Source organism: Artemia sp. Qi Xiang Cuo, chromosome 11 (assembly GCF_049724085.1).
Source record: "Artemia sp. Qi Xiang Cuo chromosome 11, ASM4972408v1, whole genome shotgun sequence".
NCBI classification, from domain to species: Eukaryota; Metazoa; Arthropoda; class Branchiopoda; order Anostraca; family Artemiidae; genus Artemia; species Artemia sp. Qi Xiang Cuo.
In genome coordinates, this window is record NC_142804.1 from 4,152,230 (window position 1) to 4,168,948 (window position 16,719).

At 35.4% G+C, this 16,719-nt stretch overlaps 1 protein-coding gene across 1 annotated transcript in view; it reads left to right on the forward strand.

Moving 5' to 3' along the window:
- LOC148946546 (rac GTPase-activating protein 1-like) overlaps positions 1-16,719 on the forward strand; it is a 137,435-nt gene that overhangs the window by 59,852 nt on the left and 60,864 nt on the right. The window contains exon 8 of the mRNA XM_089097037.1: positions 11,700-11,826. Coding sequence (XP_088953163.1) covers positions 11,700-11,826 — 127 coding nt within the window. The remainder of the gene's footprint in view (positions 1-11,699; positions 11,827-16,719) is intronic.

The following is a 16,719-nucleotide window of genomic DNA, read 5'->3' on the forward strand; positions in this document are numbered from 1 at the left end:
TTGACTTACTCAAGAGCACTATGTACATGCTGCAACTGCTTCTTCTGCTGATACTACTAGTGCTGTTGCTTCTACTGTTATTACTATTACGAATACCAACTCTTCTACTACTACTGTCAACGTCTCCTGATCTTGTACATGACCTCCTTGTACCCTCTCCCCCATTCAGGAGCCCTGTATATGTGGAAAGATAGATCCCTAAAATGTATATGCGTACGATATTCCCTTTTAATAGTTATATTAATTATTAGAAAAAGTGTACTGAACTGCAGCGTAAAGCATTGTTTAAAAAAAAAACCTACAAAGAGGTGAAATAAATTAATGGAAAGGCCAGATAGAGTATATTTCTTCAGACGCATCCCTTCTTCCTCCAAAAGATCAACAAATGATGTCCGAGATAACTACTGTCCCCCTATTATCCCAATGATAACGTAAAAGTCCTACTATGGTATCGATCTCATGATTTCAAAAAGCTTCCAAATTCTGCAAAATAAAAATGAACATGAAAAATACTAAAAAAAAAAAGGATAAGGAACTCATTTTTGTAAATAAGAGCATCTTGTAACAATAATCTTAATAAAACAATAAAAAAAATATGCAAAACAGCTGCTTCCTCACTTATGTTGAAACCTAAATTAAACGAATTATAATGGTCAAACAGTAAGAATTGTGGAGGTTTTTTAAATTTTTTTTTATATGATGGTACGTTATACTATCATATGATAGTAAATGCTAATTCAAGCTTATATTAAAAATACTTTTTATCATAGTAAAAATTTATTCAAGTTGAATTCATTGAACCGAATATCATTTATATCCACAATACTAGGTTAATTGCTTCAAAGGAATAGTTCCCGAATGTACATGCTTCTTGGAACTTTACCATCAACTATTTCTGGCAGAATTGCTTCAAAGAAGAATCTTTCTAGCTTTGGTAGCATTTTCTGTTACCAAAACTCCTTGTCACGAACTATTCGCTCCGTATATATTGAACCTTTACCAAAATATAAAGCAAATTATGCAATTTCGATGTCTGAGCACTGAAGTTGCATCTGAATCTGGTAATAATAATTGTGGTTTCTCTTTAGTCTCATTTCACTGCTGTGAATGATTTCAATACAACTGGAATTTTATGATTCCAACAATTCAGTAATATACAGCTCTTTGGCTGTCATGGAACATTTGATCTCTATTATTACCTTTTACCCAAATGGGAACATTACTAAGCCGTCAGGACTAGCCGCCAAAAATGTGAAACGTTTTGTGAATATATAAGCCAACAGGACTAATTTTGCAGTCAAACTTTTTTTTCAAAAGACGACTTTGCCTTCAGTTCATGGATATGACCGTATTCCATTGCTTTAATTCTGTATTGTTTAGGATACAGAAGTTGTTTCACTACTGGAGCTACTGTCTTAACACGCCGATTGCAAATAAGCCTTGCTACTGAAGAAATAATTCTATTTTTTCTCTGCAGCTGCCAACTATTGTCGATACGGAGTCTCTGAAGGCGTGTGGCTAATTCAATCTGGCAAATCTCTGACTCTGAATACTGTAAGCGCTGCAAAACAGCCACTCTTTGCATTTTCAAAAGATTCTGCGTCAAGATCTGGGGCAATTGCGTTGGGACCATAGTTTTTATCTCCTCGGCTAGCAATCTTTCCTGAAACACTGCCAAATAGGCGCTTTTTGGCTTTATATATTTTTTCCTTTAAGCTAGCCATAATTCTTTCACATGTAAGTTTTTTCAATTGATGAGCTGGGGTTGCTCCTATGCCTTTCCTAAAAATTTCTTGGCGACTTAAATGCCCCTTTGCATACCGTATTCCTGCAGCAGTAACACGGGTGTTATAACGTCCCCTTTTGCTTACCATTATATTTTTTCCGCCTATAAACCTAGCAACAATGGAAAATACTCTGCCAAATTATTTGTGCCGTTTTCGATCAGTAAGCGAGCTCGTCTAATGAGGGTGTCAAACGCTTCATATATATGGCTAATGAACGAACTGCTTGGGATTTTTCAGTTTCCAGTTCCACGATTTTTCCGGATAACTGACAACAAGATGGACACTGTCTGTGGTCCCCACGAAAAAAAATGTAAAGGATTGCGTTTAACTCTCTAATCAGATCTGTTGACGACATGGCATGCGTAGTGGTTCGCACAATTGCTTTTCTTGCAAAATCGCACAATTTCTTTATTACTGGACCGCTGAGAAATTTCCTACATTCTGCGCTTTCTTTGCATTTGTTATAAAGCCTCTTTTTCAAACACTTATAAGCATGATTGGCGCATTCAATTTTTTCCGCTATCCTACCATATGAAACCTTTGTAATAATTTCTGAATGGGTGCTTGAATCACCATCGGCTATAAACTTTGTATATCTTAGTTGATGCATAGCTGATGCAACACGAAAGGCCTCTACCCGTATATCTGATTCCATCGCTGTGCTAGAACCACTCTAATTCATAAAACATCTATGTTCAGGAACTAAAGCAGATTCTTGCTGTCGATTTGCCATGCATACACAGCAATACTTGTTTCTAATTCCTACATGAAGGGGTGTTTTTGAATAGAATACAATTACAACACCACAACCAGATAATGCAGTGTATCTACACTAACTTCGTGTGCACCAACTTCCATGAACTATAACACACGCATCGACTATTCCGTTGAAGTCAATCTTTCCATCAGCCTTCAATGCCATTCTGCGCTCTATTTTACCGTTTTCTAGCAAAGAGCCGTGAAGGATTTTCTCTATGGACTCCCTGATAATGCTTTTGTACTTGGTAAATGTTTTTTTGCGATGGGTAATTAATTTCAATTGTAGAAAAAAGTTCTTGAATCTGGGCATGAGTCATGCTGGCGTTTATAGCAGCAACTGCAACTTCTTTGTTGATATTTCTAGACCCCGTTTCTTTTTGTTGCCTCTTTTTGTCCGTACCTCTAATTGACCAGTCGTTTTTTTTTGTTTCAGGCTGAGCGGTCGTTTTTTTTACAGTTCTGTTTTTTCCTCTTGTGTTATTTTTCTGCTGCTAGCTTTTGTATCCTTTTGTAATTTCACTGGAATGTTAGTGTGAAGCGTAGCTCCTTCCTGGCAAAATTCACATTTGAAGATAAAGCGGGAGCGCAAAACAACAATATACTATCTGTCGAAAATTATGTTTGAAATAAGACTGAATTTTTGACACCTACAATAAAAAAAAACAAATCATTGGTATAAGCTCCAGTACAATACAAGGGCACAACTATTCTATAGCGGATAATCATCCAAACCCAGTAAGCTCTGGGACCATTTAGTATAAATATTTGCATTCAACGGAAAACACGTTTTACGAACGATTATGATTTATAATCATCGTTTCCCTCCACGAGCACCTATTATTCCCCTATTTCTGTTGTTATCAGAGTCTGTGCCTCCCACGATACATTACCCTGTCCTGCGGTAAATTTTCGTACCCGTATTTGAGTGGTACCTAGCTATTTTGTTCACCCCCTTTTATACTAAGAGCGAGGAAGATCCCCCAGAAAAAAATCATGGAAAATACCCCCTCCCGCTGCTGGGGGGTTTCCAATTACTTTCGACTTATAAAAAAAGACTAGAAATCTCAATTTCTGATCAAATGAGCATCATCCAAAGTTTCTACGACCATGAGGCGGAGGTGGGGATGATGAAGGGACAAATTATTTGTCCCTTCATCATTATTACAAATTATTACTCCGCCAAATTATTTGTGCCGTTTTCGATCAGTAAGCGAGCTCGTCTAATGAGGGTGTCAAACGCTTCATATATATGGCTAATGAAGGAACTGCTTGGGATTTTTTCAGTTTCCAGCTCCACGATTTTCCCGGATAACTGACAACAAGATGGACACTGTCTGTGGTCCCCACGAAAAAAAATGTAAAGGATTGCGTTTAACTCTCTAATCAGATCTTTTGACGACATGGCATGCGTAGTGGTTCGCACAATTGCTTTTCTTGCAAAATCGCACAATTTCTTTATTACTAGACCGCTGATAAATTTCCTACGTTCTCTGGTTTCTTTGTATTCGTTACAAAGCCTCTTTTCCAAACGCGTAAGAGCTTGATTGACGCATTCAATTTTTTCCACTATTCCACCTTATGATACTTTTTAAATAATTTCAGAATGGTGGCTTGAATCACCAACGGCTATAAACATTGTATATTATAGTTTATTCATAGCTGGTGCAACACGAAATGCCTCTACCAGTATGTCTGATTCCATCGCAGTGCTAGAACCACTCCAATTCATAAAACATCTATGTTCAGGAACTAAAGTAGATTCTTGCTGTCGATTTGCCATGCATACGCAGCAATACTTGTTTCTAATTCCTACATGAAGGAGTCTTTTTGAATAGAATACAATTACAGCACCACAACCAGATAATGCAGTGTATCTATTACCATAACTTCGTGTGCACCAACTTCCATCAACTATAACACACATATCGACTATTCCGTTGGAGTCAATCTTTCCATCAGCCTTCAATGCCATTCGGCGCTCTATTTTACCGTTTTCTAGCAAAGAGCCGTGAAGGATTTTCTCTATGGACTCCCTGATAATGCTTTTGTACTTGGTAAATGTTTTTTTGCGATGGGTAATTAATTTCAATTGTAGAAAAAAGTTCTTGAATCTGGGCATGAGTCATGCTGGCGTTTATAGCAGCAACTGCAACTTCTTTGTTGATATTTCTAGACCCCGTTTCTTTTTGTTGCCTCTTTTTGTCCGTACCTCTAATTGACCAGTCGTTTTTTTTTTTTTCAGGCTGAGCGGTGGTTTATTTGACAGTTCTGTTTTTTCCTCTTGTGTTATGTTTCTGCTGCTAGCTTTCGTATCCTTTTGTAATTTCACTGGAATGTTATTGTGAAGCGTAGCTCCTTCTTGGCAAAATTCACATTTGTAGATAAAGCGGGAGCGCAAACCAACAATGTACTCTCTGTCGAACATCATGTTTGAAATAAGATTGAAGTCTTGACACCTACAATAAAAAAACAAATCATCGGTACAAGCTCCTGTAAATTAGAAGTGCCCAAGCATTCTACAGCTGATAATCATCCCAACCAAGTAAGCTATTGGAAAAGTTTGTGTAAATATTTGCATTCAACGGAAAACACGTTTTACGAATGATTATGATTTAGAATCATCGTTTCCCTCCACGAGCACCTATTATTCCCCTATTTCTGTTGTTATCAGAGTCTCTGCCTCCCACGATACATTACCCTGTCCTGCGGTAAATTTCCGTACCCGTATTTGAGTAGTACCTAGCTATTTTGTTCACCCACTTTTATACAAAGGGCGAGGAAGATCCCCCGGAAAAAAATCAAGGAAAATACCCCCCCCCGCTGCTGGTTGGTTTCAAACAAATTTCGACTTATAAAAAAAGACTAGAACTCTCAATATCGGATCAAATGATCATCATCCAAAGTTTTTACAACCATTAGGCAGAGATGAGGAGGGTCATGTGGCAGTCCTCTTCTTCGAAGGAAGAAATTCCAGTCATTTTGATGTTTGATATTACTCTTCACTTTCATAATAACCGCGTAGACAGGTATCTCACAATAAATGAATTGGTATTAAATATCAGTTTCACATTTTTGATGTGAAAGTGTTTTTGGGGGGGGATAGCAAAACTCCCCCCCCCAAAAAAAAAATAATACCCAAACAAAAGTCCTGAATACGGCCCAAGGGATTATATATCAATCTCTACCCCCACCCTCGCCTTGTCTCGTTCTTAGAACTAATTCTGTATTTATCTGAAGGCTCAATGAGAGTTGGGATTTTTTGGCTTCAGAAAACATCCTTTGAGGCATGTCCCTCCATCTCTAATTAGCCAAAATATTTTTGAGGTCCAATTTCAAATTTAACACAAATTTCACCGTCTTAGGTAAATTCTCTGTTGTTTTACAATTTCACACGCTATTTTAAGGTTATACAATATCCTCTCCCCCTACTTCCGACAAATAAAAAAATTATTTAATCTAGATTTAAACACTTCCAAGTTCGTTTTGACTAGCAACCTAATGAAAAATCGAAAGAGTTGTAACGCCTATGACTACGTAATATTGTTTGCGTGTCATTTAGATTCCGACAAAAAAGATGTTTTTCGTTTTAATTTTCCCGTCTCTGTTCATTTTTAGTTATGTTTGTTTAAAAGGCTGTCATTTGAATGAAATTAAAAGGAGAGAAATCGGTCGGAACAAATGGTATACGAATTATTGGTGATTCCAACCCTCCAGCGCTCATTGTCACTTTGATCTAGAAAAGTTCACTAGAAAATCGATCAAAATGTATCTATAAACCTACTTTACGAATCTTCAACCAGTCATACAGTATTTCCTTTCAACTCCCCGTAAAAAAAAAGAAAAAAAAAAAAAAAAAAAAAAAAAAAAGCTATGCAATAGAACATATGTGGCAAAAGAAATTGTGAGCAAAGATGTTTATAAGATTTTATTTGTTCTTATGAGCAAGAATGTATCCTGTATTTCTGTTTGGAGGGGGGAGGTAACAAAAACTTCAAAAAATATAGCAAACAATTTTTTGGCGCATTTTTGCTACAATTTTCGAAGGAGGCGGGGGATTAAAACCTGATATATACCCACTTCCTGGATACATCCTTGATTATATAAGACTCGAGATTCTGTTGTTACGACTGCAAGAAGTGTAAGGCCTTAATAGTAGAAAAAAAATGTGTCAAAACGATACTACAAAACTAATTAAGCAACACCTATGAAATACTACCATCGCTTTCTTCACTTCTTATTACGACATTTACTTTTTATTTACCAGATTAAACAGGCCAAGACATAAAAATTTTCTTTGACCTCTCTACATTTACATTTACAATTAAACAAAATAGAAATACTACCCTTTTTAAATTTATTTCGTTTCATTTTATTGTACTTTTTTTTTTTTTTTTTTTTTTTTAAAAGGGATATTAATCTAAGAAAATAAATTAGGTGGTCTAATTTTAGAACTATCTGCTGAACTTTACGACAAAAAGTCGACGACCTGAGCTGCTTCTCATAATAAGAATGAAAATTATGGCCTAGAAACCTAGTTTTTGTAGCTTCAACTCCCCCCAAAGACACGCATTAATTTTACTTCCCCGTCAAAATATTATGTGAAGCTATGCATATTCCGGTAAAATATTATGTAAAACATACATTAAAATATATAAGGCAAAAGAAAAAAAAACTATGTGGAATAAATCGTTAATATCACTAAGCAAAAGGTCAGAAATCAAGGTCTAGTTTTTTTTTTTAATTTACACTACAAAATAAAATGAATGATAGTTGCATGCCTAGAAGAAGTGTTATTTGTTAGGAGGCTGCAATCCCCTACCCCTCTTCTTGCGACAAATAATTCTTTACTTCCAATCTTTATCCCGTACTATCAAAAGAAATTTCTCTGAGGACTGAATGAGATAGATATAATAGAGTTATAAGTTTTGAAGCTTCAATAACATCCCCTCCCCCCTCATTTTTATAAACTTCCTTTTTTAAAGATTATAGAGACATATGTATCTCCCGGTAAAATATTATGTAAAATTATGAGCTAAAACATATAAAGCAAAAGTAAAAAAAAAAACGTTATTAAGTACTTTATTTGCCCGTACGATAGTGGGCCCATCCCTGGATCTGCCAGTGACTAAGTAGAAGGTCATAGATCAAAGTCTATTTTTTATGATTTACGCTACTGCAGAATTGAATGAATTATAGTTGTATACCTAGAAATTGCGCTATTTGTTAGGGGGCTACAATCCCCTACCTTTCCCCTTGCGACAAAAAATTTGTATCTTCCTTCATTTATTCTGCATTCCTTAATATTTTTTCTACTAGGGACAAGGTGCGATAAAAATTGAAGGGTTATAAGTTACATGCTTTTTCATAAGGCACATCAGTGTGTTTTAATTTGAAAGTCTCTAGGTGAGTAGAATTAAAAAAAAAAAGAAAACCATTAAATAAAATTAAATAGAAAATATGTATTCGCCTTCTCCGCCATTGCCTTTATTGGTTTTTTTATCATGCTGAATATATCGATTCATCCGAACAACTTCCTTAGAGAAGTTTGAAAATTCAAATCTAAGCCCTTAAAAGTACACAAACAGTCAAGTTGTTCCTTTCCAAATCCTCTACAAGTCCGTGTTAAATTTATTAAACTCGTATTTACCGTTTCCTCATACAAGTTGAAATGGAATTTGCACGAAAAAGTCTAATTTAGAAAGCCAAGTAAAAAATATTAAAAAAATAGAAAACTCAGATTATATTGCTAGATCAGGGGAACAGATAGAAACCAAAATCGATGCCTTAATGCGTCTGTTGTCGCCATACAAGCTAAAAATACTTAACATGGAAGAGATAGCCGGGATTGTTTCTATTTCGTTCCCCCTTAATGATAGACGGAAAGAAGGACTTGAAAAATTCAAAAAATCTCCGTTTTCATATGAGTTAATCCATTGTTTTATGCTATTGACAAGATTATTCATACAAGCTTTGTCATTCACTTTTCTTAAACGGGAACTCCTCCCAGAACAAAACTCTCCAATGATGGCCTTACCAAGAAACATTAAAATTTAAAACACATAATCCCGTGCACGGAACCTAAATAACAGAGCTTCTTTTCCCTCTCTCTAGTCACTCCTGATTATCCAACGTCCCTCAACTTCTCCCTTATTTCGCCCTTAGACATGGGGACAAAAATTAAGAATATAAAAAGTGCAGCATCTGTCCGCTCACCATTTTGATAGAACTAACTAAAGTCTTTGCTTATAATTTTATTGAAACCTAGAATTTGATTCCAGTCATGAGACTATGTGAAAGTGTCCACGGCAATCCGATTAAGAAGAGAAAGAAGAAGATAGTCTCTCAAAACCTCTGTCCTTAATGAAATTGCCTCTTTTGGTAAGTTCTCAAACAGTTGAAAATTAAGCTTCACTACTCTCATAGAGAGGATAGACGACCTGCAGGATTTTGATGGAGTCTGACCCATTGCGCTTATCTCCGTTTTCTCAAATCATTTGAAAACTTTTTTTAGCTGAGTGGTTGAAAGTAAAAAGAATCCCAATGTCTTGGGCAATTCGCAAACTTATGTTTTAAATCCAACACCCACACTCTTCTTCACCTTATAAACACAATATGTAAACGAAAAACCTAATACATGGCTGAATCATAAAGCAGTAAACTTTAAAAGTTTTGATGTAATTAACCACAATACATTTTAGACTAATTCTTTACATGAATTTTAAGTTTACGTCGATTTAATTTGAATAATTGCATCTTCCCTTTCTAATAGAACACAAGTAGTTAGATACCTAAAAATGTAATCTAACTTTCTCTCTGTTTACAATGGTGGGCCCCAGGGAACCCTGTTCGTCCTGTTTTGTTTTACTCGCGATGATAAATAGCCTTGAAATATATTTTTTGGGATTGAAGGAAATTTTTTTAGATCTTTCTGTCTTAGAGAGGTGTTGCAAAAATTTGAAAGTAGTCCATTAGATATCCTATCAGATGAATCTGTTATTAGTGACATAAGATTAAATCCCTCAAGCCTGGTAAATTTTAATTGTTAATTGCTTTATTAATTATTTTCTTTCACTCGCCCAAGCCCCTGAAAAATCGATTAATACTAGTATTAATACTCAATGCTATTCATCGTTATCATACTACTAATAATAATGTATTTCAAACTTCTGAGCAAAACATAAATGCACTTAGAGGACCTTCAAAAGAAAACTGAAAGCGCTAACGTGAAACTCACAAGAAAAACACGTAGAAATATCAAATACGTAGAAATACGTATTTTATAAATAGAAATACGAAATAGAATATAAATAGAAATACGTAGACAACATAGTTGAGCTACTCAGTTACGAGCAAAGTCGACAATATTTTCGCCACGCCAACGGAATCCATCCACATGCTGATCCATTTTCGAACAAATATATAAAAAAATCTATCTATTTGAAATATGCCGGTTACGGGTCAAAAGTGGCAACTGGAGAAGTTATTTGCAAAAGAGGTAGAATATACATCGAATATCTTTCCGCTCTGACAAAGTGAAGAAAGTGTGTAGAAGAGGCGCATGTGGCATAAAAAGTGTTGTAAGCTTGGCCCAGGGCTATCTTGTGAAACTAGCCTTGATCTGGAGCAATCATTTCGAATTACTGTCTCAGCTTGCTTTCAACGCTGGTATAGCAACTGTTCTAGTACCCTTAACCGTTGATCAAAACGAAAGACCTAAGTACGAGTATTTCAGAGAAGGCGATGCGGAAATAGTTGTTCGACCAATGTTGATAGTGACGAGAGGTTCTTGATAAGAACCGGAAACGAGAAACTAAGCTTTCAAGAAGGCGACTTGGAGGCCGATTTCATTGAGACCAGAGCAAACTATACCAACTGCACTTTCGAGAGCTTGCAGATGGTCTTATAATAGAAGCATGCTGCCTGCGTAACAGAGGTGATAAGCATCAACATGGATCTCATTCAAGTATGGAAGAATATTTTTATTGACCGCTTGTTTGTTATTATTGAAAAGAGCCTTGTTTCAGACTTTATAAGCGAGTGTATGGCACTCTTATAAGAGAGGAAAGTTTAGCGCTTTAGTATGGGTTTTAAAGAAATTAAGAATCACTAATAAGTTAAAAACAACGATTAAATATGTATGTTGTATAATACGTTCCAAGGAAAGTATGAATTCGTAGATAAGTATTTCTGCATGTGAATATCAGAAAGGCAGCGGTGTCTTTGTGATAAATGATAGCCAGTAATGCTGTTAGTTTGAATCATTTATAGTTGGTAATTTACAGATTGATGGTAAGCTACTTTGATGATAACTTACCGACTGGTTGACTCTATACACTATCTGCTCTCTATTTTTTCCTTTCCTTTTTTATAGTCACCAATCAGTTTGTGTTTATGTAATTCCATCTAACTTAAGAGTTTTATCGCTTAAAGCCATTTGTTGACTCCGTATGATGGTTCAACAGGTATATACATTGTAAATGTTGAATATATTTGCTTACTGTAGCAATGGAGTGAATAAGCTGGGTAAAGGACTGGTGCGAAGAGTATGGCAACCCTGGTATGGGTTGTATGGCAACGAAGAGTATGGCAATAAAGAGTATGGAAGAGTATGGCAATAAGAGAGAAAGGTTTTGCTCTTTAGTATTCGTCTAATAGAAATTATAAATTACTATTACTACAGGGTTACACTCTTGGCAGGAGTGGTTCTCACATTTTTGCCCAATGTCAAAGACAAATAAATTCTAAGGATTTAAAGAAGTTAGTATTTAAATTTCCTATTTTATAATAAATGAGTTGTGATGTCCTGTTTTACATCGGAGTATAATAGCTTTGCCTAACGGTTTAGATTCAAATAAATTTGACATTTTTGTCAGGAATCGACGAAGGGCCGCTTTATCATGAATTTCTGTCAGGCTTAACGAAACTATACTTGCTTTGAAATTTTTTACATTAGCGGAACGTTTATAAATTCGTTTTATTTTGCGAAATACAACAATTTTTAATAACGGTACCTCTGCAACGCGAGGATATGTGATAACTTAGAAATCACAATATTTGTTTAATAACAAACTGAAGTATTTTGAATGATTATTAAAAAGATTATTTTGTGCAAAAAATTTTCTCATGTCTGAAATTCATATTTCCTTATTTCAGGATGAGGTTTGGAACAGCCGTGTTAAAATGCATGGATTGTAGAGCCTCCGTACACACTGATTGCAAGACGAAATTGCCCTTGCCCTGCATTGCAGTTTCCACTACTCCGAGTAAAAAGGACTTTTCGGTAATTATCCGCTATTTATTCATCGGTATTTTGGTTTTTGCCGGTAACACTCTATGTAGGTTCTGCTACCACTGCTACTATCAATTCATTGCACCAAAAATCCTGAGGCCAGTTGCACGCACTCCAACACTTAAACCTGGTCAGAGCTTTACTCTTTACTCCTTTCTGTAAAGTTTCAGCTTCTTTTAAATTCTTTGTTGTAATATCTTTCTATCCCATTGAGGAACGACCTGGATTTCGTTTAGCCCCAGATACATGGCTAAAAAGCCCGATACAGGAGGCATACTTGAACCCTGCCATTACCATGGGGTCTAGAATTCTAATCTTTGTTTTGTTGGAAGAACACTGTGTGTGTTTTCATTCATTTCGTCTCTAAATTTCAAATTTGGTTGATTTGGGCTGGTAATGGATATTTTTTTTGGAAATCAATAATAAAAACTTTCTGAAAAATGAGTTTTCCAAATAACATTAAAGATCCATATTAAAAATTAAAATGGGTGGAAATAAATTCATGTAACAATGCAAACTTAAAACTTACACAAACTTATGCTTATGCAAAAACTTATGCAAACTTACGATTGTAAAGTTAAGTACGGTGACAAACGATTATGTACATTACTAAGAGTCTATGATCACTAGTTGTGACGTCACACTTGCTGTTCCAGTGGCAAGAGTCTTAATCTTCCAAACTTATTTCAACTACCAACAATATCTTCGACTTCAGCTGTTCTACTTTTTTTTTATCTACTCTTTTTCCACAAAGTCTACTGATAATGCTACCAACAATGCTGTTGAACCTACCCGCTTGGTCGAAGTGGAACCTACTTGCTGTTGAACCTCCCCACTCGCTCCCTAATATTAGCTCTTCATCCTCGCATATTCAGAGTCAAAGTGCTTTGGTCGTCTTAACTTTAATTCTCAAACCATTCCTCGAACCCCAAAAATTCATTTTGTTAACATTTTTACGTAGGATCCTCTAATAACTTTCAAAATCTATTTTTTGGAAAGCCTTACCTTTTTAAATCTAATTTTTTGAAAGCCTTACCTTTTTTATACCGTGTTCTCTAAAAGCCTTTGCTCTGTTTCTTACGACAATGTCCTTAAAAAACTGTATTAACGAGTTAGGATATAATCCTGCTTAACTCCGGTTCCTGTTCATACTAACGTCACTTTGTACCTTAAACACATCAACATTGCAACAACATAATAACACTAATTATTTTAGTGTACTTCTCTGATATACAATACAAGGATAGGACCCTGACAAAAGCTTTTCTACCAGGAGAATCAAACGCCTCTTCAGAATCTAAAACACCGGACTAAAGAAATGTGGTAATTCAGACCAGTCTCAATTATTATTTACCTAAGTGTGGAAACTCGCTCAACGCATCCTCTCTCTTTCCCTAAGCCAGGCTCTTCTTCTCTCAAAACCTCCCATCATCCTGAGTAGTTTCCTTTGTACTGATAACAAATAATGTGTCCAAGGATACCAATTTGAGGGGGAGTATCCACCCTCTCTAGATTTCGATAAATACCTTCTTAGGGTATTTTCTTAAAGAAAAAACAGAAAAAATTCCTTCCCCCCCCCCTCCTAGATTTTTGAAAATACTTTGATTGTATCTCCGTAAAAAAAAACATAAAAAAATGAAAAAGTATTTACCCTGTTCCTTTTATTTTCGTAAGTTGGTGTCACTAAATGGCACTGTAATTGCTACGCTCACTTTTCGAAATTTTTTATTAAGGAGTATTATCTAAGTTTTCCTAAAAATCTGTCAATACTTCCCTTTTAACAAAAATCATGTTTATAATCTGCAATGTCTTATTTTTAACTTTTCCAAACAATATGGGGAAAGAAGCTTCATAGACTACCCGGACCTATCCACTTGAACTGGCATTTTTACTTGAACTAGCTATCAACATGATTTCCTCACCTTATTTTTAGTACTAAGATCAATGTTATGTGTTTGTCTAGTCATTTAGGTCGTTTCAACCGATGGATGATCTAGTTATCTAGGTTATCTAGTCATTTAGGTTGTTTCAACCAATGGGTGATCTAGTTGGTGATATAGGTGATCAAGTCATTTAGGTCGTTTCAACCAGTGGTTAATCTAGTTGGTGATCTAGGTGGTCTAGTCATTTAGGTCGTTTCAACCAATGGGTAATCTAGTTTTCTAGGTTATCTAGTCATTTAGGTTGTTTCAACCAATGGGTGGTCTAGGTGGTCTAGTCATTTAGGTCGTTTCGACCAATGGGTGATCTAGTTTTCTAGGTTATCTAGTCATTAAGGTTGTTTCAACCAATGGGTGATCTAGTTAGTGATCTAGGTGGTCTAGTCATCTAGGTCGTTTCAACCAATGGATGATCTAGTTATCTAGGTTATCTTGTCATTTAGGTTGTTTCAAGCAATGGGTGATCTAGTTGGTGATCTAGGTGATCAACTCAATTAGGTCATTTCAACCAGTGGTTAATCTAGTTGGTGATCTAGGTGGTCTAGTCATTTAGGTCGTTTCAACCAATGGGTGATCTAGGTGATTAAGTCATTTAGGTTGTTTCAACCAATGGGTGATCTAGTTATCTAGCTTATCTAGTCATTTAGGTTGTTTCAACCAATGGGTGATCTAGGTGGTCTAGTCATTTAGGTCGTTTCAACCAATGGGTAATCTAGTTATCTATGTTATCTAGTCATTTAGGTTGTTTCAACCAATGGGTGATCTAGTTGGTGATCTAGGTCATCTAGTCATTTAGGTTGTCTCAACCAATGGGTGATCCAGCTAATTTTTATTGCTATTCATGGCAGACTACGCCCGATGAAGATGTAGTATCTGATTCTTGTAAACCTAAATCGTAGCCCTTATTATTTATTTGTAAATTGTCACATTTTCCGTTCGTTCTGTCCGTTATTTCGATTTGCAAAGTTTTCAATCAACTAAAATGGCTATTCTGATTTTATTCACACATCTTACTAAATAAAAAAAAAAGGATGATCAAGTTATAACCAGTAAAAGGTAAATTTATTACTGTACAAAACAAGAACAGATAGGCTTCCTTGTAACTTCTCCGTTCAAAATTCCCTCTAATAATGATTGGTGTCCTTACTTCGGGGCCGTATCTAATTTATCCCGTCTGGAGGGTTTTACGTTATTCTCATGGGACTCCCTAGGATTAACTGCGAAATAAAAGCAACTAATCGTATGGTTTAGAAGTTTAGCATCCGCTGTAAATTTCAAACTTAAAAATATTCAACTCCCCCATCTGTATTACTGCCCCCTCGTTGTTCCTTTTAGATAAATATGTATACGTTATTTATAACAGATTTTAATTATTGTTCACTTATTTAATTAATTAAGTAAACCAGTCAATTATTAATCGAAATAAGTAATGATTAATAACAATGAGCAACAACTAATTAGTTCTGTAATTGCTAAGTTAATTACTTATTTTATTAACTTCTAAAAATAATTCTGGAAAATGTCATTATTACGTTCTAAAGTAGCTGAGCAAATTTTTTATACCTGTAAGAGTTTTCTTATAATGTAATAAATTAACGTCTATCAGTTATCTAAATGTTGTCTGCAGGCTGTGCACAATAGCTCTTGAGCGACCTTATAAGGTGTACTAATACCTTATATACCTTATAAGGTATCGTTGGTTCCAGCGGGAGCTGCAACCTAGTATAGGACGAACACAGCCCATAGTAACCCAATCAAATTGCCTGAAATCCCTAAAAACGACGTCGTATCGAAATAAGAAGGACGCCACTGGAATCGCCTTGGCTGAAAACCCTAAACAGGAAACTTACAGTCCTTTGGTTTGAACAATAAGGAAAATCCCTTGCCTTAAACAACAACGAAAATCCACTTTTTGCATAGGAAGCGGTTTTTTTTCTGTAACGAACGGGGCGCTGGAACATCATAGAGAGTTTTAAGTGCTAATTTTAAAGGAAAATGCTACATCTAGTACCTTTGTCAAACAGTTTGTGGTAACAATCTGTATAGTAAGAGCGACCCTGCTTAATAGTAATCGAAACTCCAAAAAACGGAATTTTGATACCAATAGATACATCAAAAGAATCGTATTTTTATCCTGATTTTAAAAATATAAGATTCATCAAGTCTTACCCATCAAAAGTTAAGACCCTGAGAAAAATTGCCTTATTTTCAAAAAAGGGGAAACAACCCTTAAAAGTAATAAAATCTTAATGAGAATCACGTCATCAGATTCAGCATATTAGAGAATCCTATTGTAGAGGTTTAAAGCACCTATCTGCAAAAATGTGGAATTTCGTTTCCAGAAGAAAGATCACGTATGCGTGTTTATTTGGTTGTTTTTCTTCCAGGGTGATCATATCGACCCAACGGCCCTAGAATGTTGCGAAACGACTCATTCGAACGTAAATTAAAAGTTCTAGGGCCCTTTTTAAGTGACCAAAAAAATTGGAAAGCAACTAGTATCACTTACAAACAAACTGCATTTTCATGTACAAGCTATGCTAACCATTCTACCATCATAGACTACTGTTTATTCCACAGTAGCCACAGTAAAAAGCGCAACTTCATTTCTCGAAGGTGTACCGAATAATGTACAAGTACCACTTCATTATTATATTTTGGTTTTTCTTTTTCCCGCTGCTAACTTGACATTGGAACAGCATAGAGTTGTTTAATGGCTCATTTTAAAGAAGATTGTTACATCTGGTACATTGTGTAATTAAAAACAAAATAGTTTTTAAAATTGAATCATTTTTTACCAAAAACTCTATTTTTCTATAATTACATAAAGAAACGATAAGGTACATCAAGATAACGGATGCGTGTCAGTTAAGAGAATCTCATGTAGTAGTTATTTATAGTCGTTTTGTTTATTTTTTTACATAATATTAACAAAGCACAATAT